The sequence below is a fragment of the Schistocerca nitens genome, chromosome 2 (assembly GCF_023898315.1).
Source record: "Schistocerca nitens isolate TAMUIC-IGC-003100 chromosome 2, iqSchNite1.1, whole genome shotgun sequence".
NCBI lineage: Eukaryota > Metazoa > Arthropoda > Insecta > Orthoptera > Acrididae > Schistocerca > Schistocerca nitens.
Window position 1 is genome coordinate 783,595,552 of NC_064615.1, and position 25,698 is coordinate 783,621,249.

General features: G+C 40.1%; 1 protein-coding gene across 1 annotated transcript in view; it reads right to left on the reverse strand.

The window, feature by feature from the left end:
* Positions 1-6,187: 6,187 nt before the first annotated feature.
* The window catches only part of LOC126237038 (reticulocalbin-2), a 43,770-nt gene continuing 24,259 nt past the window's right edge, over positions 6,188-25,698 (reverse strand). Inside the window, exon 6 of the mRNA XM_049946799.1 lies at positions 6,188-6,442. Coding sequence (XP_049802756.1) covers positions 6,271-6,442 — 172 coding nt within the window. The 3' untranslated portion in view covers positions 6,188-6,270. The remainder of the gene's footprint in view (positions 6,443-25,698) is intronic.

Here is a 25,698-nt window from a genome sequence, read left to right on the forward strand (position 1 = left end):
CTCCATGTGCTCAGACCTTCGATAACATGGTGCTTGGTGCACACTTAGTGATGGATGTTACACTACTAGGCCAGGCACATGACATTAGCTGTGAGCATTAGCTGTGAGGCTCAGCTGTGGCCACCACTGGACACACAGTATCGGATATGAGAGTCTGCTGTGGCCAGCGGCGACTGTGCTGCAGTCAATGTGTTAACGGGCTGAAGTGATGCACTGTCAGACATTTTGTGGAAATCTACAAATATGGAATCTGCCTGTTCCCCTTCGTTAGTTGCAGGATATCATGCGAGAAAAAGGCAAGCTCCCACATCCTGCATCTCTGAGGTGATGATCTGGGCCAGCTCAACTCCTTCCTTTCTTTTGCTAGATGAAATGCAGCCTAGTCCCTCCACATAGTGGCCAATGTGGTGTTATTTTCTGTGCAGATGGTGTCAACTGTCTGCAGGGGCCCCATCAGCATAATATTTGGAAGCTGAAGGTCAGACAAGGGAAACACAGTCAGATGCTTAAAGAATCAAGCATTGGAGCATAAGAAAATCCACTCAGCATGGAATGGAAAATAAGTATGTCCCATGGAATGGAAAGTAAGTTGTCACAAAGTTACAACAGACATTGGAATTAATGCAGGGATCCGACTGTCTGAATATACTGACATATAATAGACTGACATGCCTCCTGAGGGAAAAGAACCCTTTGTGCAAACCAGCATGCAAATCAGTTCTCAGACATCTTTTGAGACTTCTCACTGCTCAGCCGATTACTGGCTGATCTTGTGGCCATCGCTGCGTGGCAGTTTTGTTCATTCCCCCCACCTCCCCCCCTCTCTCCCTCCCTCCCCCCCCCCACACACACACCCTCTCTCTCCCATCTTCATACATAGTCACAAAATTTCAGACCTTGTGAGTCAATATTCCCTCAATGGTGACTGTCGTGTGACATCGAAACCACTGTGGCTTTCTCAGGTGTGTGTTGTTGTGGCACTTGCCGATGGTGACTGCTAGCCCGATTCTCTCATGAACACTGCTATTAATACCTTAGTGTTTGTCTGCATTCCTGCGTTGTCAGCCTTTAAATGGAACAACCCTTTCAGAATGAAGCAAACACTTTAATTGAACTGTACCTAGATGATTTTTGGGAAAATCTCACTGTGTCCTGGTGTGGCTAAAGTGTAACCCATCTGTCCTCAGTACCTGACAGTGAAATATTACAGTACATAGCTGAGAAGGCACATTAGTAATCAAAATGAGCAAAGGAAAAATCTATTCCATGTTTGTTGAAGTTTGCTTTTAACAGTACACATGGTTACAAATAATGGTGTGAATATCTTGAGACTACTGAACAAAGCTAGCTTTCAAATCCACTGGTTTAAAAAGAAAAGTCAGAATTTCAAAAACCTTTCAATCAAGACTCACTTATTCTTCTTTAGGTATGAACACATTTTCTGAATATAACAGAACTAGTAATACTACTACTTCATAGTCCTATGAACATGGATGACTGACTGTGCTGTTCTGTCCTGTCCTGTTCAGCATGCTCAAGCCTTGAGCTCACATTGTGTGGTGAAGCAGTTCAGAGATGACACAGTTAAAGTTTCAAGAATCTCTTTATATCTTGAGAGCAGCACTCGAGTGCATATGAAAACTACAAGTGTGAAACCTGGTCTCAAAAGACTGATAAATTTTCTGTTGGTGCTCTCCGTGCTGTACTGCTTAGAACTTCTGCTTTAGTTTTATATGAGCAAACTGTCTATATGGAAAAAGGGAGAACCTAGAACAGATTCTGAGTTAGATGAGATTTAGAAGTGAAAAGTACGTGGTGTGTAAAGTTGTTCCTCCAGTCAACTGCCAGCGACCTGTACTACAATTTTCAGATCCTCATTTGACCAAATGAAGCTAAGTGTACCTCACATTTCAGACTTCCACACTGGCAGGGGGGCACTTGATGTAATCACTGGGAACTAAGCAATGGGTTTCTGTGTCAATGATAACCCCTAGGTTACAGACACACATGTGGAACTCCATACAGATGTTACCGTCAGGCTGCAATTATGTTTTTTTTTGTTGTGTATTTGGTTTGCTGACATATCAATATGCATTATAAACAGAAGACAAAAGCTCAACTGGTGATAGTCTGTTTTCACATTTGTCAAAGTGACTAAGACTTGACAGTGTTAACATGTTCTGTAACACGTTGACTGCCTTGAGGCAGCAGCCACAGCAGAGCCTCAGTCTCACCTGACACCGTGTGCCCGGCTGACCTGACAGTGAAACATCCATCATAACTATTTCCCATTCCTATTGCTAGATCACAATGTGTGCTCTCACCAATACTACTTAATGCATTATGTTACTCCTTTGTTTCTTGAGGACCAGTCATTGGATACAGCAGATGTACATCATGTAAGATATCCACATGTGCAGTGCACACTAAAGCTAGAGGAAGAAAAACAGTTGTGTGTATGTTACAATGTATTTTGATGGGGTACTTAATTGTTTGCACCAGCATTTTCTCCACACAAGAGATTTAATTACTTAAATAATACTGAACTACTTTAGCACTTGGTCATATCTAATACTGCACTCACAATTTTGGCAGCTGTAGAAGTGTCCATACCCTTCAGCGAGTTCAGTCAGAGTGAGCTGTTGGCAGGCCAAAAACTCAAATAGACTAGCATCAGCAGGCCAGGGCACAGTCGTAGCATATGAAATGGACTCTAAATGAGCTGAGGCACGTTGGTAGCATGCACAACAATAAAAAGTGTTCAAGATCTTGGCTTTGTTATATGTATGTGGGAGCCAAAAGGTATTAGCTGGGAGTTTTAACTCTTTCACTTGCAACATCACATTGCAAAAATATAACACATACTCTGATTATTTTAGTCCCCATTTTCCCACTATCATTACAAAGAATTAATTGAATTTAGTGGAAATTATCTTCATTTCCATCTGTACTTTAGGAACCACTACAGTGTGGCAAAGGCAGTTTCTGTTTTACCTTATATTATGGTTTCTGTTCCAGTCACAGATGTACTGTCTGAGCTATTATTACTCTTGTGTTCAAGATACACAGGGTGTCCATAATTAAAGTTTCCATTTCAAAACTCTGTGGAAAGAGGACCACTGCTTAGAATGACGTCAAATTGGAACAACATATTATTGACGCAAGGGGAATGTCATGGAGGGAGGAGGGGGAGGGGACTGAAAATTTTATCAGTGGATGGCCCGTAAGCATTTAAATATAAACAGGCTCGACTAAAAATGACAGATGAATCGCAATATGGGAGCTGCGATTTGAGTTGCACATTACACCATCTGTACTGTTCAATGTGCACAACACACAAGTTTTTCATTTTTCCTGAAAATTTCCATAAAGCACAAAAAACAATTCTATTTGAAAATGATCTCGGTGCTTTCACCAAGCAGAGATATACTCTTGTTACTTAGGAGTACTGTATTTTGGCAAACCACTATGAAGCAGCCAAGCTCCAACCTCCCTTCACCCTCCAACGTCATTTTATACTCTCCTCCTTTCAGTCTGGATTTGAGCTGAGAAACTTAGCAGGAATGCATTAGCGCTTATTTTTTGGCACATTGCGATTATTACAAACTGGACTTTTGGAATAAAGAGGTCTCTGTTCGATAGAAAAGCTAGAAAATTATGTGGCGGAAATGCAAAGGATCTGGAATTATTCAACCCTACACTCTCCCAAATTTCCACTTCTTGAAATGTAAGGAAGATCATTTTCTGCATTAAAGAATGTTTCAGCAGACAAATACATGAGCCTAAATGAGAATTTGGATTATTATTTATTTATCATATAACTGTTAGTGCTGGAGGTCTCCAAATAGATGCTCTACTCATCTTCGATACAGCTCTTTTCATTTAAGCAGAGAGGCTCCATCTTTAAGGGAACTAAATCTGTCAGGAAATAAAGGTATTCAGGAGAAATTGTCTGTGCCCTATAGTAAAGGACCAACTCCGGCATTTGTCCTAAATTGAAAATGGGAAACTACACCAGTCCCGGGCGGCTACGAGAACTGACCAAACTACAAATTTTTTTATTGACAAACCTATGTGTGTCCGTATTAGACCTATGAGTAATTGTCAAAAGATTACTCTGTATCACTATTTATATGCGGTATGGGTACTGCAATGAAATTTTAATTTATTGGCGATTGAGGTGTACACAACAGTATACAGTCCCCTGGCTATCCTTAGAGATAGAAACAGGCTTCATCTCTCCACGGAATTTTCTACGGCTATTCATTGACCACTTCAGTGCGGGCAAGGAATTACAGAGTGAAAATGTTTGTCTTGCTGGCATGTCAGCTGGAAGCAACTCCTGTACATGGGTGGTTTTGTGTGGTTAGTAATGCAGGATGTTTCATAGGATTTTATGCACCATGCTTGCAGGCATTTCCTACATTTGAGCAATTTCCCACGCACAGCATGTCTGCAAACCACCATTCTACACTCCTGCAATGCTGTGGCCACATCTTTGACAGGAGTGAGATCAACTGCTTTCCTTTTTCTTTGTCACATTGCAATTCAATAGAACCTGTCTTTTTCAAGTTTTGTAACCATTTTTGCCAGACCTTATCAGACATTAGAGCAATGCATTTTTTCGTAACCATGAGTGTCCAGGACTTCTGCAGGGCTAAGGGCGCATTTTACCATTCTTGTGAAAATTGACCAGTAGCATTTGATTCTTCATGGAGACAGTCATGTTGAGCACCTCGGGCACAAACTGAGAAACAACTATGTGCCGCACCATTGGTGTGCGTACCCTGACACTTACACCACCGTCTATTAGTCAAATTTTCTATTGTTCCATGGTGTTTCCCCAGGTCAATAATATGCTGTTCCAATCTGATTTCATTCTGGGCAACAGTTCTCTTTCTACAGCATTTTAAACTGTAAATTTAGTTGCAGAAACCTTGTATCTTGCAGTGCGAGTAGGGGAGTCATTGTTTCTGCTGTGCAAGATGGGTCTTGGACTTTGCTAATCAGGCGTTTGCAAGATGTGTGTTCCTGGGAGTACCTCCCAGTTAATATTTACAGCATTCCCTTTTCCTTGGTAATTTGTCACAACGCCGGCTGTGAAAGCTTACATGCTATAATTAATGATTGTCACAACTTTGTTTTCTTCCTTTTTAGTAGAGTCCATTTAGTAATTATATATGTTTCCTTTTATAACAAAACTATTGCAGGTAAGTTTCAGTTCTTAATTACATAAGTTATTGTGAAGCAGTCATTCTAATACATTTGGGAATAGAATTAACCAGTCACATTTCTATTCCAGCGGCTCAGGTATGTTTTTAGTTTGGAATGAAACTTCTACTCTAGTGTGCACGTTACAATACTTTTTATTGTTCTTGCCACAAATTTGCAGTTACTGGAAAAATCATTTATTTTGGTGGAATATTTTAGTAAACAAACATTTGACAAAAATATTTAAAAAATCATTAATACTGATCTGCATCCAAAAGCTCCATCAGGAAAACACTAAAAGAACAGGACATTCTGACTGCACTTCTGTCCATGTTCAGTCCCCCCCCTCCCCCCCAACTGCCTTAAAAGTATTCTTACATTTCTGTTGTTGATGAGGCATGAGTGACGCACATGCATGGGTTATTTCCTTTCTCATTTTTAACACACTACAATAATGTAAGCTTCAAAAAAAAATGGTACAGTGTTTGTTTCATTTTAATGTTTGTTACAATATTCATAATATAATGAGTAGCAAGTTTATTTATGTCTGTTGGATCAACAAGCAGTGAGAAAATTTCTTAATTCTGAAAATGCTCTAGTAACAACAATTCATTAAGAAATAAAATGACAAGTAAAACAAATTCCAAATTTTTTAAATACTTATGTTGTTTGCTTGCTAAAAACACACTTCATTTTCTCAAAACAAATAGTAAATTTATCAAAAATATTAGACTGATATTACTGTTGACACAGATGTTTCTATTCAGTTCCCTAATTTCTTTCAGGCATAACTGATTTATGCCAGAAATATCACTTTAGATAGTAATAAACATCACTTTCAATAGTAACATACTAACAAAGGAATAAGGTGTTTGCTCAGTACAAAGAATGTTACCCAGAAAATTAGTGTAACAATAGTTGTTGCATCTTCTGTTCATAATTTTTGGGGCAATTTACAAATGACAATAAAAAAATCCACTCTGTCACTCATTTATTTACACACTTTAAAAAAACAATAAATACTAAGAATAAATATTATTGTGGCACAAAACAGGAAGATCACAGTTCATCTTGAAAGACATGAATGTTATGCAGGTGATCACCGTAATCAGTAACTTCACTACCAACAAATGTTTCATGGTGGTTAATTATTTCATCAAATGATAAAATACCATCCTCATTGTCATCAGACTCAGCAAACAGATGGGAAACTTCATCTTCTGCTATCTCCCTAAAACACAAGAAGCATATCAAGTTTTTCTAATAGTGTTGAATTTAAATCTAAGGAAACTTTTTCTTATACTGCTTACAAATATAACAATCCAAACCAGAGTTTGAAAAGTAGAAAATCCTTTCAGTGGGGACACAACTAGCTACAAGGGAGGGTCCATGATTGTTAAGTTTGTAGATTTTCGGGAGCATGTAGGTGGGTGTGCAGCGAGTCATGAGGGTGAACAGGGAAATGGATTCAGGGGAGAGGTTCTGGGAAGGGCCTACAGCTCTAAGCAGGCGTTGGAGGTTATATTGGACTTCTGTGATAGGATCCCTCCAGCAGAGTTTACAGGTGGGGGAGTCGGACAATTTGTAGTAGGGACTGCACAGTAGCATTATCTTGTGGAGGCAACAGATGTGCCACAGAGATATGTTTTTGCAGTACCAGGTTTGTGAAGGACAGGGACTGGTGGAATTTGAGAAAGTGGAGCCCGCTGTGAAAGGAGTGCATGTCTGCAACTCAACATGTTGCCTTTACAGTGAGTAGCAATCTATCCTTTTCATAATTGTTCGTATCCAAACCTGACACCCCACTTTTTAATTGCCAGATGCACTATCCAAGCACCTTGCACAGAATGGCTTACCACTAAGGTGTGTGTTCGAAGTGCAGTTTGATATACTTATAATTTATAGTGGACGCATTCTTTACTTCCACTATAGGAATTTTAATTTCCAACCAAACATGTCTTATTTTTTAAAAATTTTTATCTTAATAACTGAAGCCACAGTATACCAATGAATTAAGAATTATTGTCCTACTTTTCTTGAAGACATCACTAATGTTCCATTACACTAGACTCTTGCTAATCTGGCCGTTCCTGGCACATATGGGTGCCGGATTAGCGGAAGTGCCAGATTAGCAGAAGTGCCGGATTATTGAGTTTCTGAAATTTATTTTATTCATTTATTTTGTTTTTTATTTATCTTGAAAACATTGGGGATATAGCATACAGTAGTTTATTAAACTGAAGGATACAATTTTGAAACATAAAGGATATACTTTATAAAATCCACAAATATATTAATTCTCAAAGAAAACTTAGTCCTTGAGTGTATACTGTACATAATTATACAGTCTTATCACTTCCTATGAAACATGTCCCCAATTTTTAACTGTCGCAACGATGATACGCGACGGTGGCACGCTTTATCACGCAACCGCTTTACAAGCATTACATTGGTACTGCATGTATCTGGTTGTTGCAGAATGTACTCCAGGAAGACCTCAGCAGCTTCGACACCAGCAGTGTGAGGAATATTCATGCTCCTGTGTCCTCTTCTTCATAACTTTCATCATTAATTTCATGCACACTTATTTCTACATCTGTTAAAGTTTTGTCCGTATCACAGTATCCTCATTCAGCCACTTAGTAACTTCATCATCATCAATTTTTTCTCCTCCTGGAAGATTGTGGAACATGCCTGTGTACAAAGTATTTGATAATTCCATATTGACTGGCACATTGCCGTCGCTCACTACAGGATCCAACTCGGCATCAATGGATGGCCACAATTTTCTCCAGCTCTTCATTATGGTAGCATTCTCCACTTTATCCCATGCTTTGGCTGCTTGGAAAACATCACATATGTTAATTGCTTTCCACACCTTCAGCATAGTCTCAATAGAGTCGTTTTCACTTTCGTTCAACAAGAAGACGAGAAGTGAATGTCGATACTGACATTTAATTGATTGGCTCTGAGCACCATGGGACTTAACATCTGTGGTCATCAGTCCCCTGACGTTTAATTGATTCCGAAATTCCCTGGCCATGGGCTGAATTAGGGCTTCTACATTGGTACAAACATTTCATAAACCACTGAGAGAATATTTGTCTGTCCATCCACGCTTTCTTGTGAGCAGAATACAGCACTGGTAGAGTACTGATGTCAGAGTGTTGAAAACAACGAGGATGTTTAGATTTTGTGGATGTTTGGATTTTCCAGTCACCATCCGCGGTAGTTTATGACTCCCACTTGCATTACAACACACCATTAATGTTACGCACTGTTTCTGTTGCTTGTAACCACAAGCTTCCTTCTCATTCTTGTTTTTGAAGGAAGCATCTTTTAAAAAGAGTCCTGTCTCATCAGCATTATACAAGGCATCAGCAGTTAAATCATCTTCCTCTATTATCTTCCATATCTTGCTTATGGACTCAGCATCCTTATAGTCAGCTGAGCGACTTTCCCCAATGCCATGTCGTTTTTTCCAGTTTGATAGCCAATCTTCGCTCACTGCAAACAAGTTACTACCACCAAGTTGTTTGTTAAATGCAGCTTGTTTTTCCTTTATAATCAGGTCACTGACTGGAATTCCTTTAATGCATTGTTCTATGAACCATCTATAACAGCTACGTCCAGTTTTTCATTTCACTCTTTCACATAATCTTCCATTTTCCCAACTCTACCCATTTGTCTAGAGTACTGTCAAATAACATCTTTCTGTTTTATGTCATAAATAGTTGCTCGTTCAACATTGAACTCAGCAGCAATGGCTTTCCGCGAAGAACCTCAATTTAACTTATCTAAAATTTCGAGTTTCTGCTTGAGGTATAGCGTAACGTGTTTCCTTTTAGAAGACATGATTCCGAACTGTAAAGGAAGCTACAATTTCAAATACAGTATATAAAGCATTGTTTAACTAACCATTGTTAAATATGATAATTCATTGTGCACGTGTTTCTGGATGTGCACCGGATGGATTAGTGAGAGTCTAGTGTATTTTTACATGATCAGGCTCTTCATTTGTGACTTGGACATGTGGTACCCACATATACTGCTTTCAGCTTGAAGGCAAGTGCACATGAAAAAAAATGTAATGAAGGATGACAATGAGTCTATGATTTACATTCCATATTTGTTTCATTCAGTGTGTCTGGATAGTGATGCAGGCCACATAATAAAATTCCCTTGATTTTTAATTTCTTCAAGAAGCTTAAAGCATGTACACATGAAGCTCATGGGAAACAAGCAGCGAGATCCTTAGGTTATAACAATCACCACAACCGTGTTATTGTGAGCACCATATCCATAATTTGTAATCACTAACCTTGAGAAGTTTTAAGAAATGGCATCATTTATACATTATCGTATCAAAATACAATTCACTACAGAAAACATAGAAGTAACTAGGAGACAGAATAGCTAGCTAGAATTAAATCAATCTTTTGGGGGTAAAATTTCAAGTACTTCCAATAGACATTTGAAAGCAGGGAGAGGGGGAAAAAAAAACTATCCTAACTTTTTGATCTGTTAGTCCCTTCTGCAGGCAGGAGTGAGAGATGTGTTGTGGAACCTTGGAAAGAAGGGACTGTCATGCAAATCGCATGTTGAAATGAACTCTCCTGTTGTGAGGACAAGGACACATGAAGATAAAGGGGGAGGTTACGAAGAGAGGAGGACATTACCAATGATAGTTAATTTGTAAGTGCCATACTCTCTTTGTCTCCTCTCTATCATCCTTACCTCTCCTTGTCCTCACAATACATGGTTCGCTCTAAACTTGAGGTCTGATTGGTCCCTCATTACAACCTCCTCCTTCCCCCATCCAAAAAGTACGTACTGGCCACCCAACTGTCTCTTTGCAACTTTACATGTATACTTTAACATGAATTAAGTTGACATGACTAATATCAATGCTTTCCAGCAAGTTTGAAAGGTAAATATCTGCTGCTCAGTTCTTAACACATACCTCTTAAATTCATGTGGAATAAACAAAGACATCAAGGAGAAATGCTCATGATAAATATCGTCACTAGGAATGGACGATATTAATGTAACTATTAAAAGAAGGTGGTTACCCAGTCAAATCTATCAAGCAAATAGTACACTCCAGACTCTCAACTCCATTACATCTAATACGGTAGAATTTACACCACTTTTACCCTCACACAATCTGCCAATTTTGCCACACTGAGGTGACTTGCTTGCATCAAAGATGCAAACAGATTTACTGTATGTGGAACCACAACAGAGGTGTATCTTTGGATGGGTCACAATAACATATGGTTCCTGAAGATGAGCCTTTTGGTAACAGCATAGGAACAATCTAGATAATTGTCCAATTTGGGCTTGTAACATTAACCATTATAGCTTTGCTATGTTGGTACTGTAAATGGCTCAAAGCAAGGGGAAACCACAGCCACTATATTTTCCAAAGGGTATGCAGCTGTTCTGGATAGTTTAATGATAGCATCCTCTTTGGCAAAACATTCCATAGCTAAAATATTGGACCCACCCAGAGACCAGAATGGGAGACTGAGGACAAGGTTGCCATATGCAAAAAAAACTAGTGTTATATGGGCCCAAGCAATGAATCCTAGATCCCTTAATAAGGAAGGTAAGTTGGGGAATTTAAATGGATTTGCTAGAGTTAAATACAATGGAAATTTGTGAAGTACAGTGGTAGAATGAACAGGTCAATCAACACAAAATGAAACTGGAGCAACACAGGAGTAGGTTTAATAATGAATAATAAACTAAGAATGTGGGTAAACTCTTATAAGCAGCAAAGTGAATGCGTAACTCTTGCCAAGATAGATGCAAAGCCACCAATTAATACAGTAATACTTGTTTATGTGTTTACTAGCTTCAGAGATGAAGAGATTGAAAGAGTTATGAAAAGAAACAGAATTACTCAGGTTGGTAATGGACATGAAGAAAGTTGAATTGTGAAATTCAATAGCAGGAAACAGAAGAGAAGGAAACATAGGAGAACATGAACCGGGGGAAAGGTATATAGAGGGAGCCTCCTGGTATAATTTTATAAAGAGCAGGATTAAATTACTGATAACATTTGGTGGAAATATTGTGGCAGACAGCTGTACATGTGTGGAAGAGACCTGGAAAAAACTGGAAGGTTTCAAAAAGATTATGTAATGACAAGTCAGACATTTGAAAACACTGTTCTAAGCTGCAAAACATTCCAAGGGGTAAAGGCAAACTTACCATAATTTCGTGGTTATGAACTGCAGATTAAAACTGACAGAACTGCAAAAAGGTAGTAAATTAAGGAAACTGGATATGATAAATTGAAAGTGATTATCTATTGTTGCCTAAGGCACCTTCTCAAACAGTAAGGAAATACAACAGAAGACAAATGCGTAGTTTTGCGAGATGAAATAATGAAGGAAACATAGAATCAAATAGGCAGAAAGTGAAAGCCTAGTAGAAATCCTTTGATAACACATGAGACTAAATACAAATGATACAGGGATAAAATCTAATAATGAAGTGGACAAAAGAGAATGGGGATAACCAAGAAAATAAAACTGATAGTAACTGAAAATGGCAAAGCAGGAATGGTTAGAGAAGAAATACACAGTTGTAGAAGTACACATGGCTATGGGAAAGACTTAAGTCTCAATGGGCTTGACTGTATCCAAGAATCAAGAAAAGAAGTGAGAGGGGGGCAAAAGGATGAAAGTGGGAGAGGTGTGCATTTCCTGTAGTCTGGAGACCATTTGAGCTACAGCATGGAGCCTGGCATTGTCACAGAGGGAGATGACCTGTCCAATCAGTTGGTCTCATCTTTTGGGCAATATGCATCCCTCAGCTTCAACAACTAACAGTAATTCAATGTGCAAAATGCCTTCCTGGTGGACAAAAGTTGTTGAAAGAATCTTGCCAGCTGACAGATTCTTGGCTTTCACTAGGGTGACCTCCCCTTTCCACTGCAACTCCATAACGTTTTTGGATTCCATGGGTGTAGCGGTGGACCTATGTTTCATCGCAGGTGATGATCCAACTCAAAAATGTATCACCTTCTTTCGCAAACCTTGGTGTAAGCTTCTCTTGTGCCCCCAAATGTCTCCACTTCTGATTTTCGGTCAAAAGGAGAGGGACCTATCTGGAACACGCTTTACAGAACTGTAGGTCATTTCTGATGATAACCTGACAGCTCCCATAACTTATTCCAGCTTGTTCTGCAATTTCTGATACTCGCCTGTTAATCGGCTTCAAGTGTCTCTCTCACCATGCCAGCATTTTCAGCTGTAAGGCTGGTCTGAGAATGGCAATAATGTTGCTGATCTTTCACATGTTCTTTTCCTTTCTTTAACTTTTTATGCCAGGCAAACACACGTGTCCTTGACAACTGAACTGTGCAGTCAATCTCTGGAAAATTCCCATTGTTTGAACTCCTTCACGAGCAATAAATTTTATAATGATGCGTGCACCTGTTGCTCTGATAGTGTTAGCATTACTGATGAAGCTATTGGAATTATTTAACAGCCAGCTCTTCCCACTCCTAACGGCCCCACCTAACAGTACTTGAAGTGCGGGTCCAGGTCTACAATCCCATTCATATTCGATTCAACCTTGTGGTTCAAAATGGGATAAAACCCAGGCAGCTAAAACCTATAGCTGGTATCTGAGGGTTACACCAAGAATGGTCATCATAGTCAGCACCAACAAAAATGGGATGAGAAAATGCAGACTGTACAGACAATAGAGCTAATAAGATTAAACAGTTAAATAAATAAAATATGCATGTAAAAGGTTAAAACAATGCTGATGGAGAACGTAGCCTGAAGTCAAATCAGTGCACGTCACAGCGAGAGGTATCTCTCATAACCACCCTTTACACTGAACGTGGAGATGAAGTGAATTTTGTTATAAAATTTGCTTTCCCCCCCCTCAGGAAATTTAGGACTCTGATAGCTGCTAACCCATTATCTTCAAGTATTGAGGTAGACCGTTTGATTGCTAGTCTCAAATCAGCCAGTAGGGCACACTTGGCAAGAATATGGACTATTGTGAGATAACTTTCACAGTTGCATGTGGAGGATCTCGTGGATAAATCTGGTGTGGCTGGTACACTGTCAGCATAGTGCAATGACATCTTTCTGAGAAACCTGGAGAAAGTAAGCCATCCCCCTTGATCACAATTAGGTCACTGAGGGTTGTGGTAGCCTGCCATTCCATACCCCAGGGGTTCCAATGTGATGTCACAGTTACAATCTTAAGTCTGCAGCCCTTACTCAGAGTACAAGTTTGTCACCTATAGTTGCTTTATTAGCTAATCTGTTAATTCCCTGGAATACCCATGTGGCTCTATGTCCAGATGAGCATTACTGTCGTACTGGAGCTGCGGAGGACACTGGCAACTAAAAGGATTTCTGGGTAGCACTTAACTATTACTTGTAAGCAGTTCGGAGTTTCTACAAAACAGGAAGTCCTTCATGATGAGAGTTTTTATATACGGCAAAGCCCATGTTGTGGCAACAAACTCTGCAGTATATACACTGCATGCACTCAGCGGAGTGTACTTCTCGTGCCCCATTGCATGTGCAAAAGCATAATCACCCCCATGACAGACTTTTGATCTGTCCATGTAGGTGCATGCCACATCTGGGTAATCATGGAGACATGAATGAAACAGCCGTCTAAGAACGGTGATATCAGCATTTTTCTTATGACTACAAAAGAGGTCCATTTGAATCATAGAACTAGGTTACATGGCACGAGTGCACCAAGAGGGAACTCTCTGAACACAGACAAAAGATGGCAGTTGAATGCCTAGCAGAGACCTTCCTGTCATATCACAGCTGGTCATCCATTTCTGAGTGATTCATAAACCGTCTTTAATTTCTAATTGTGGTCCGCCCCATTAGCTGAACGGTCAGCACGTTGGAATGCCACGCACAGGGGGCCGGGTTCAATTCCTGTCCGGAGTGGGAGATTTTCTCCCCTCAGGGACTGGGTGTTGTGTCATCATTTCACCCCCACTAACGACGCACAATGTGGTGTTGCACTCAATAAGACTTGCGCTTGGTGGCCAAACTTCCCACTACGGAACTCCCAGCCACTGACACCATGCGATCATTTCCATTTCTGATTGTGAAAGGAGAGTCGAGTAATATGAGTGGGGCAGACATATGACAGATTGTGACCCCATAGTTGACCAGGCACTGTTAGTTTTTGGCTCTCAGTGGTGGGACATCAGCTTTCAACAAGAGGCTGTTTACAGGGCTGGTACAGAAGCCTACAGCTGACAACCACACACCTCTAAGTCGGCAGGGTCTCTCAAACTCAGTACAGACAGTGCTGCCGACTCAGACAACACAGCCTTAGTCCAGTCAGCATAAAATTAAAGATTTATTTAAAAAAGAAAGAAAGTAAAGGAAACCACACAGAAGAACTGTGTGGTCTTCATCCCAGGAGGTACTGCTGAGAAATCTCGAGGATATTTAGTGTGTGGTAACCACTTTAATTTACTGTCAAATAAAAGACCTAAAAGTTTGAAAGTTTTAGTGACTTGAAACAAATTGTTACTAAGGTAAAGTTCTGGGTGCGGTGGTATAGTTCTGAGTCGACAAAACATCATAACAGGAGTTCCCGGGAGGAAATTTATATCCATGGTTTAGGACCAAATTATTTTCTTGATGTATGCCCCTTGAAGTTAGCGATCTATGGTGTGCAATGGTGCAGAACTGTAATATAAGCAAATGTCATCCACATACAGTGATGGCAAAACCAGGGACCTCGCAGTCGAAGAGAGAGAAATTCTGGGTAAAAATGGAAAGCCCTACTCACGCAGCATAGACAGGATGTCATAGCACCAGGTGGTATTGTTAAGTCTTTTGCATGACAAAGGACACAGCAATCAGGTGTTGGCGATGTGTGAAAACATTCCTCACTGTACATTCCAGACAAATCAGTTTGTCTGTTGTCGACTGGAATGCCAGAAAGCCACTTTGAAACCGATATATGTTCTCCAGCTTCCAGGCAACAACACAGTTGTATGACCATTCTTTCGAATATTTTGTACAGCCCATTTGTTAGAGATTGATGGATAATTAGTAAAAATCTGAGTGTCTTTTTTTTCCCAGTTTCAAGGTAGGAATAATAATATCCTCTCATCACTGGGAGGGACAGGGGCTGTGTGTCTACATTCTGCTAAAGAGCTGCAGATCCCCCATTCACTAAATGGAACAGTGCACCATTCAAAGCCTTGTACATGGAAAGATGGAGTTTCACTCCACCAAATGTTTCTGGATCAGAAAATTAAGGTGGTAGTCAATGCATGTAGGTATACTGGTGATGTGCACCAAACATTCAACACTGATCAGTACAAGCACTGCCCCTGACATACATACCAGGAACTCCTGGGATGAGAGGAGGTTGGGGGCCAAATGCAGGATAGTTCAGTCCATACATACAGTCTGTAGCCCGTCAGATGATACACACCAAACCTAACACCCACACTTTCTCTTCTTCATTAAAAACAGAGCCTTTGCTCAAATTCTCTTGGATGCTATTAAATGTTCCATAGAAGATGGTGCTTGTGATGTTTAAAGTGCCTTGCAATACTCTCCCACAGCTGCAGCTATTTTTTCAGAGCACTATGGCACCGATATCACTCAGGAAGAGTCTAAAAATACGGTATCACTGTTTCCACAGTGTGCATAACCATGTCAACAGTATCCTGTATCACTCCTTTGGTATCCTCCTCGTTATGGGCCACGGAAGTTGCTTTGGAGATAACAGTCTGGTAGCTGGCTTTTCAAATTGACCAATGTGGTCCATGTTTCATTGCATAATAGGTTAAGAAAGAGGTAGTGATAGTAAAATGTTACAGAGATTTTCTGAAAACAGACCACAAGATTTAAGATGAGATGTTCAGGCTGCAGCCCTTCTAGAATGTGGTATGGAAGCCCCACAAGGGATTCTGGGCACTGAAGTTTGCCAGGAGGAAGGATGGAGGTAGGTGTTCCACCAGATGGTGATATCGTGTAGATTTATATGGGTAGATAGATACTAGATACTGTTACCCTAACTGACAGGTGGACATGAATAGCCACTGCTTCTAACACAGCGATTCGTAGCAAATGCTCAGGAAAAGCACGCAGACTCCTCTAAATGCTGTCTTAGTGTTAACTCTATTAGTACAGTAGGATTTGTAATTTGTATGGGTAAGGAGTTATGTTTCTGACAACAGTGTCTCCTGAAGCATGACGCCAATTGCAAAATAGCCATTAACTGATGGCGTTCAGCCAGTGATGGTGGTACCAGAAACATCAGACTGGGTTCTGATAAGGCAGCAATTGGGAAATGGAAATACAAGTTACTTTGCTGCTGAGCCGCACTCCACCTGAATGTGCTGTTCTTCATTTGTATTCACAGGCTCGACCTCTCATGGAACAGGGACCAGATCGACCAGAGCAGCACAATATAGTTTAACTTTAGATATACGAGGGCGGTTCAGAAAGTAACCTCCGATTGGTCACAGTGCGGGTTGTGGGGGGAGTAGCGACGCCATCTGTGCGTTCACGCACTCAACAGGTCAGTCGGCATCAAGCCGTGGTCGAGTGAACGTCGTACCTGCGCTAGTTTAGTTTTTGTGGCAGTTTGAAATGTGTGCTGCAATAGAAAACCCCGCCAAATGTGAAGTGTGTGCTGTCATAAGGTTTTTTACAGCCAAAGGATATTCTGCAGCAGCTATTCATCATGAGCTTTGTGCCGTGTACGGACCAAGAGTTATGAGTGAAGGAGTTGTCCGTGAATGGGTACGTTTATTTAAAAGTGGACGAGAAAACGTTCATGATGAAGAGAGGAGTGGTAGACCATCATTGGTGACTGACGAACTCGTTCAGACAGTTGATGCAAAAGTTCGTGAAAATCGACGTTTCTCAATGTCGGAGTTGTCTACTGGTTTTCCACAGATTTCTAAGACTCTCTTGTACGAGATAGTGACAGCAAGATGCGGTCACAGGCTGGCTCCAGGCACAAGCGGGTGATTTTTATGCAGAAGGAATTTCAAAGCTTGTGAAGAGATACGATAAGTGCCTCAATCGCTATGGAGACTATGTAGAAAAATAGTGCAAAGATGTAGTTGTAAGATGTATATATTAAAATATTTTTATTTAACTTGGTGTATTTTTTTAAATCAACCGGAGGTTACTTTCTGAACGGCCCTCGTATTATTCTTGTCCCTATGAGGTTTCAGTTATCTGTGGGGATTTACCTGTCTTGACTTCTGGGGCAGAGGAGGACTGTTCTTTTCTACAACCCACAACCTATGTTCTGTTGGTCACTGGTTGGTGTAGACTGCTGGTCTGTTTCGTGCTGGAAGAAAGGCACCTCAGCAGGTGTGCCATCTTTTCTGACGATGCCGGAAGAGGGCACCAATGGGGCGATTACCACCAGTGTTGTGCGTGTGGGGGTCGAGGGAGCCAGTGTACCCTCCCACACCTGAAAAATAGGTAATGACCTGTGACTAGGGCCAGAGTGTTTGAGATCTTATCACACTAGGACTGAATTTTGACACCATGCAGCCTCATTAGTACAGCAGTAGGAAAATAAAGTCTTCTATCACACCTATAAACTATGACTAATGTTCTCTGTAAAACATTTCCATCGAAGGTTATGATGACAGCTCCAGTGCCCATGTTACTATCTTTAGATCCTCCCTGGATGCAATGAACAAAATTGACTCCACACCACTCTTGGTTAGTGGGTAATTCTTCATCTGTAGTGTGAGTGCCAATGGTAGATGATGACACCTTGTATCCTACTGAGTCTGTTGATAGGAGAGATGGTAACAGGTATTTCCCCAAATTATAACACACCTGAAGTGCTGGCAATAGATTGGCATTCAATATTTGGTCAACAAAGACCCATTTTTCATTCTCTTTATAGCTGCAACATCTCTGAACTCATCCTAAATATTTTCAACAAAAACCAGTGGCTTTGTTGTTGCGAACAATTCTCATTCACTTCTCGAGCATACCAAGAACTGGGCAAACTGTCAACCTCCTTGTCTCCTCGCCCGACTCTTGTCCCACAGCATGACGAGACCGAAATGCCATGGGGTTGTAAGCGTCTGTATTAAAATCTTACTTTCTACCCACCAAGACAGCTGTGCTAGCACAGCCAATGATTTGGGCGAATTTGATCCATTTCACTGCAGATCATCTGCCCTCGTGCCACCCACTCCCATCAGAGGCTCTCCCCATGGCTGCCACCCACCACAGCAAAGGCTACCTGGAGTAATAACCGTTATCCAGAGTCTGCTGCATTGTCCACTGTCGGAGGGGATACAACACCGCCCCCCCCCCCCCCTGCCCACTCCCAATGGACTGGCTACCACACTGAATTTTGGGTTCAAACATTTGCAGAGGATCACAGCACGTGCTGAATAGATTAGGCACCAGGCAAGGGGTCCTTCCCCAAATGGCCCACACTTCTGTGAGATTAAGAAAAGTGGAGGTGGAACACTAAAATGGGACTGTACGTAATAATGCACAAAAATTTTGAAGGGAATGTTGTGAAATGAGCTAAAACTGGCAAGTGTTCTAATAATGGCCAAGTCGTCACTGTAAAAGTTTCACTGGATCAAGACGTCCTTTAGTCACTTCTTACAAAGGTTATTAATAATTGCACGCCCTTTCTAGCTGCCGATACCAGAAGGGGGAAACATTACTATATTTTTGCAATCCACCTGTCTGCCATTTTTAGGGGAGACACTACTGCTGCAGAGTCCTGAAAACTGATACCACGGCTATAAACCACTGTACTATATACCCCCACATGCATACATTGCAGTTTATGCACTGCTCACCACAGATGCTGCTCCCTAAGACTGGGCTTGTGCTGCTGTCCATAGCAGAACAACAGCACCAACAATGAATCACAATCAAAACATTTTTACACTGTTGACTGGAATGTTCTCTTTGAAATTCTGAAGACGCCAGGGATAAAATACAGATGGCAAAATGTTACCTACAGCTTTTACAGACTGCTGTAGTAAGGCTCAAGGGACATGCATGGGGGCAGTGGTTGAAAAGGAAGTGAGTGAATGCTGAAGCTTATCCCTGACGTTATCCAACTGCACATGGAGTAAGCACTATAGGAAAGTGAGGAGAAACCTGGAAATGCAATTACAGTCAGGAGAGAAGAAATAAAAACCTTAATGACATTGTAATTCTGTCAGAGACAGCAAGGGACTGACTTTTAAGAGGATATGAACAACATGGACTACATTTTTCGTAAATATGTTATAATTATTAATAAAAGTAAGAAAGGGTACTGGAAGGTAGACGAATTAAAGCAGGCAATACTGAAGGAATGAAATCGTGAAACAAAACACTAAAAGTAGGAGATGAGTTTTACTCATTGGGCAGCAAAAGAACTGGCAATTGCCAAAGCACAGGGGACACAAAATGCAAATTGGCGACAATGAATTTCAGACAATGTCTGGACCAAAAACATACTAGAAAATCCCATACAGAACATTTTTCTTAATGATATGTTTTTGTGGTTATGATTAATTTTGGTATTATTATTTGTATCATTTATAGCAATTTGTTTGTTTGAAATCATCTGATAACTTTAAACATTTTAAAATTATTCCTCTTTTTTTTACAATTTAATTTCCAGTATAATTAGATTGCCTATATCTCCAAATGTAGAATCAGTGTAGCAACAACATTACTTTCTTACTCAGCAGACCAAAATTACCTGAAATTGATTAATACATCAGATGCCACAGAATCTGTGTTACCCTGTGTTATCTATATGAATAAATATTTGAATGTTCGTTTTTTTGAAATCTTAAGTCTGAAAGTTCTTCACCGACTGTTTGGTATTTTGACACAATGTTGCATTCAAACATGCACATATTTTTATATACCTACTGGAGGGCTGTATGTTGAAAGTAAACATAAATATATACATAAATAATACAATGGTCAAAATAAATTTTGTATATTGCCAAAACTTGCAAAATAAACATTGTGATCCAGAAGTACGTTTCAGTATCAATACGTTGGTTTGTTTATAATAAGGCTGTACATGCCGCCAAGAAGAAAAATTCCCAGATGAAAATACAGGATGTCCGAAAAGTCTTTCCCTGATTACATAAATTGATAACGCAGGCTAGAAGTAAGATACAAATATGAAACTTGTGTCGAATTGTTTACAACTATCAAAGTTTTTTTTCTGTTTTAGGTTCGCAGTATATAAGTAGTGGATGAGGTGCAGTGCCCAAGAAGCCATGTTAACCAATCAGCAGAAGGCACAGTGTGTCCTGTGGTACCATGAGACACGATCACCAACCACAGTGCAGACACTTCCAGACAACATTTGGAAGGAATCCACCTGATGTCAAGAGCATTAAAGCCTGGTATGAGAAGTTCAAGAACATAGGATCGGTTGCTGACCTTGTGAGGTCTGGTCGACCAAGAACCTCAGCAGACAGATTGGAAGCTGTAAGGCAGTCTTTTCTGCGAAGTCCGAAGAAATCGGTGTGCAGGGCCTCACATGAATTACAGATGCAAAAAGCTCTCTGCATGACATTGTATACAAACGTTTATTGTTTAGTGCATACAAAGTACAAATTGTTCAGGCCTTGTTGCCCAATGACAGTACACGTCGATATGACTTTGTGGTCGAAATGCTATCACGTAGTTATCTCAGACGAACTGCCTTTTCCGACGAAGCAACCTTTTTTTGTCATTGGAGTAGTGAATTGCCATAATGTGCGCATTTGGGATTCACAACCCCCTGACGAGGTCATGGAGTGCACCAGAGGCAGTCCAAAGGTGAATGTTTGGTGCGCGCTATTGCACGATCGAATTATCAGGCCATTCTTCTTCGCTGAGGCTACCATCACATCTGCAGTGTATGTGGACATGTTGCAACTGTATGCTGTTCCTCAGCTGCTTCATGTCTTGTTTCAGCAAGACTGTGCACTGCCTCATTGGGGTTTGGATGTCCGTGCCTATCTCGATATGACCTTTCCTGGGTGATGGATTGGTCGTGATGGGCCACAGAAATTGAATATCGCCTAGATGTGCTACATGCTACAAAGGGTGCTCATGTGGAAGTTTACTGATGTGTGAAAAAAACTTTGATAGTTTGTAAACAATTAGACACCTGTTTCATATTTGTATCTTACTTCTAGCCCGAGTTATCAATTTATGTAATCAGGGAAAGATTTTTCGGACACCCTGTACACTTTCTCTGTGTTAAGTGACATACTTCCCCTTTTAACTCTAAAACTTATCAATCCTTTGAATGGTAAAGGTTTTATAGACCTGCGTACACATTTTGGGAAGATCTTTGGTGCACAGCAACATGTACGCCGAGTATTTTTTATTACTAAAGAATAAATACGAATTCCACCAAACACAGCACATTTGTTTCCAAAGCACTGAAATCGCAATTGCAACAAACTTCTGTCAGCAAATCATAGCTCAGGTCACGTGATTTCACCAGTCAATGACAGTAGATATTCAGAGCATGGAACATATGATATCAGCAACATCATCGTTCAGCAGTAAAAACACACAAAAAGGAAAAGTTCAGAGTTTAAATTAATATACAAATAGTATAGCTACAAGAACAGCTAAGTTTTCACATATAATATTTGACTTTTTTTTGTGTGTGTTGCCCTTTAAGATGTGCCAGGAAAATTTTAAATAATGACAAATGGCTGGTCTTCTGGACACAACATTCTCAACATAACAATTCATCTTGCGTAAAAGGAAATTTACTTTAAAAGTAATGCTTCTCAAACCACCATTCACAATATTTCCTCACAACCTGTTAGAAATAGGTTCGTTTGTGCAATTGCCAGAGCATGCCAGAAAACAGGCGTTACTGCGGATGCGCAGCTACAATGACATAGGAAGCCCATGCTTGGTGTTTGCTCTACTCTTACAGCTTTTGCCAAATTTGCGTTTGGAATTTCGTGTGTAGTGGGGAAACACGTGATCATGTGCAGCACTGCAGTATTACTGTTATTTAACATTTCCAATCAGGTTTACATCCACACAGCACTGAAAAAAGCTAGTATGAAAAAATATAAATTTCTTGCAAAAATAAATTAAAAAAATAGCTCTCTGTAAACACCAAAACTAAGAACAATAAGATTTTCATGAAAAGGTAACGTTACTTGTGAAAGCAAGAATCTGTATACCAGTTGTAGAAGCATGAAACCGGAATTTGGATGCTATAATTACAAGTCTGTTGTTTGAAACTGATAAATAAAATTTTATTCAAAATAATCTCCATTGCTATTTATAAATTTCTCCCACCTCTCGGGCACACTATGGATGCCACACAAAAAAAAGGTCAATTCTTTTGAAGTGAACCAGTCAGCAAAACATTTTCATGCAAACTGAAGCATTGTTCAGTGAGACTGTGTCCCAGTGATTCAAACAGATGATAATTGGACAGGGCCAAGTATGGAGAACAAGCCGCACATCCTAGTATTTCCCAACTGAACACCTTGATCATTTTGCTGTGTGTCATGGGGCATTATCATGGAGCAATGTGACTGTGTTGCCTTTTTCCATATTCCAGTCATTTTTTCACATAAGGCTTGATTTAAATCAATCATCTGCCATTGGTAGCAATCAGTGTTAATGGTTTCAGCACATTTTAGCAGCTCATAATAATGACACCCTTCTGATCCCACCAAACCCAGAGCATTGTCTTCTTTTCAAAGCAATTTCGTCTCGCAGTGGATGTCAATGGTTTGCCTGGATTCACCCATGATTTATGACCGTTAGGACTCAAAATATATCCATTTTTCATCACCAGTAGCTATTCGACAGAGAAACAACTTCCTTTTTTATCTGGTGAGCAGCATTTCACAAGTAGTCTTTCAATGTGCTTGCTGTCGTATTCAGTTCATGCAGAACCCACTTTCTCCACCTTTCCTATAGCTCTCAACCTTAGAGAAACAGCTTTCTGCATCACTGCATCACATTCAATTATTCCGCGAATTTGAATATCATCTTCATCCAATAAAGCCTGAAATTCGTTATCTTTGAACTTTTTCGGTGGTTTCCCACACTCATTTCTCACACCAAAATCACCACTCTAAACACAGTGTTTTCCCAAGAGAATGTTCACCGAAAGCTTCGAAAGCATTCAATGCGACTCTGCAGCAGTTTTCTTCTAATGATAATAGAAAACCAATGTTATCTGCAAATCATAGTTCGTAGGTACAAAACTCAGCAAGTTTACGGGTTGAAAGAGATAAAGATGTATGGACTTGGGTTACTGTGTGTTGACATTCATCGTCAGCTGTTACAGGTAGCAGATGGCGCTGCAGACACGGTCTCGTGTGCCCTACACAGATGGATGGCACCACCTATAGGAAAATTCTGGTTTCAAATTTCTACACCTGATAAGTGATGTAACTGATGTCTAACTAACAAGTTTAGATTATACTGTCAAGCCTAGAGGAAGTACCAGCCTAGTATTGAAGCCCATCTTGTGATCGAAAAACACTGTCTCATGGATGGTTGATACGTAAAACTCTATGAAGCTTTTCATGTGGTTTTCAGGAAATCAGTTTTGTTGGAGAAGCAGTACTCTATTATCTCATGTTTAGTATTTTATTATGGCATAATGTCATACATGTCAGAATATGAAAAGGTGCACTTGAAATTCTGTGAAGAGTTTACACTAGCCCGTAGTGTGGAATGAAACACTTCATTTCAAATAAATAGACTGCCTCAGTGGAAAAGATTAATAAAAGCCAAATTTCTTTAAAAAACAAAAAAAAAAAACTTCTCTGTTCTGCAAAGTGATTAATGCTCGATTGCAAATAATGTGGAAATAAAATAAAATCTGTAATTATGTGAAGATTTTAATTCATTTGATAGCTCCAGGCCACACAAATCCATTTTGTTTCATCTGGCACAAGTGCTCTAAATGAAGAGAGCAGCAAAAATCACAAAACATACATGAGGATCACGTAGAAATTACTCCCCATTGCAATTCGGACTGCTTTATGCATGCACAAATCTGGCAGCCTGGGCACACGAGAAAAATTTTTCTGGGTAGCATCTGGCTGCCTGCAACTACTGCTTATACAGCTAACAGCCACACCTGAAATAAGGAGAAAGTACTGCTCATATGCAACTTCAGCCCTGCACATACACATGAGCCCATTGGCAACTGCTCAAACAAGACTAATTTGAACAGTTGTGACATCACGCTCATTGGAAGCAGTTTGTTGTTACAAAGTATTGCACAGTCTTCATCCTAAAGCCTTTGGTACTTCTGCTGTCATAGATGCCTGAATGTGCACTGTGTTCTGTTGTTGTAAATGGTGCATTTTCTTTGCAACCTATGTTTTATATTGGTGTTTTTCTCTCATTTATGTTTCATTGCTGCAGTATTATTCTGTAGTAGTGGGCAAAAGTAAAATTCTTTGTTAAAGTATCAGTTCTTACCAGAGAAAATTACAAAAATTTAACAGGAAAATAAAACAATCAAATATTCACAGAAGTATAAGAAAAAAATTCCTTGGCTTTTCCCAGGCTTCCTGGTTGTCCCAGGGCGTACATGCCCTAGTAATATAATTCTAGCAGAAATATTCCATGTTTCTACCATGAGGGGGCAATATAAGCAGTCTAGGGGAGACTGTGTCACCTATAAACACTGCAGTACTTGTGCTGCGTATCATTATGAGAGTTTTGTTGCTTCAGCGGGGTTTGGAGAACAACGCATAATCAGAGGCTGCATATAGTCACTATAATGAAGTAGGGAATGTTGCATGTGGAAGTCACAGCAACTGTTGCTGTGAGTAAAAGTTATATCTTTAAAATCTGTAACAAGTTTCCAGAGGTACAATCAGTTGAAGGTTTTCATAGAAGAAAAACTAAAGGTGTGCAGGACTGAAATCTCTGCGTAACAGCAAGCAGAAATCCTCAACACAATGTTAAATGTCAGTGGTAGCAATTCCAAACAGCTAGAGGAGTGCAGGTGTCAATACAGACAATACAAAAGAGGCTCAATAGGCAAGGATTATGAGCCGGAAGACCTCTCAGAACACCACCTCTAAATTGCGTTCAGAGAGGAGCTCATGTCACACAAACATGAAACCACTCTTTGTACACTATAGTCGAGTCGGCAAAGTTGATGCCTGATGGTTGCAGTGGGGTAACCACAATAGTACCGCACGCCTATCTCAACCAATAACATAAAGCAATTTGGTGCACATTTCTACAGCAGCATCTCAATGTTTTCATAGCTCTGTAGGTGGCTACTGTTTTCCCCTGAAGCCATTAGCACTTCGCTGCCGAAAACTGCAACAGTGGTGCAAGCTGTCAGGGATATACTTACACCATCTCAACTATAGGCACCTATAGAACACAATGATACTTTCTGATGAGAAGTCTTCACCTCTCACAATACTACTATTCATTTGTGTAGGCAATTAGGACAACATTTACACCCTAACTTTATGGTAGA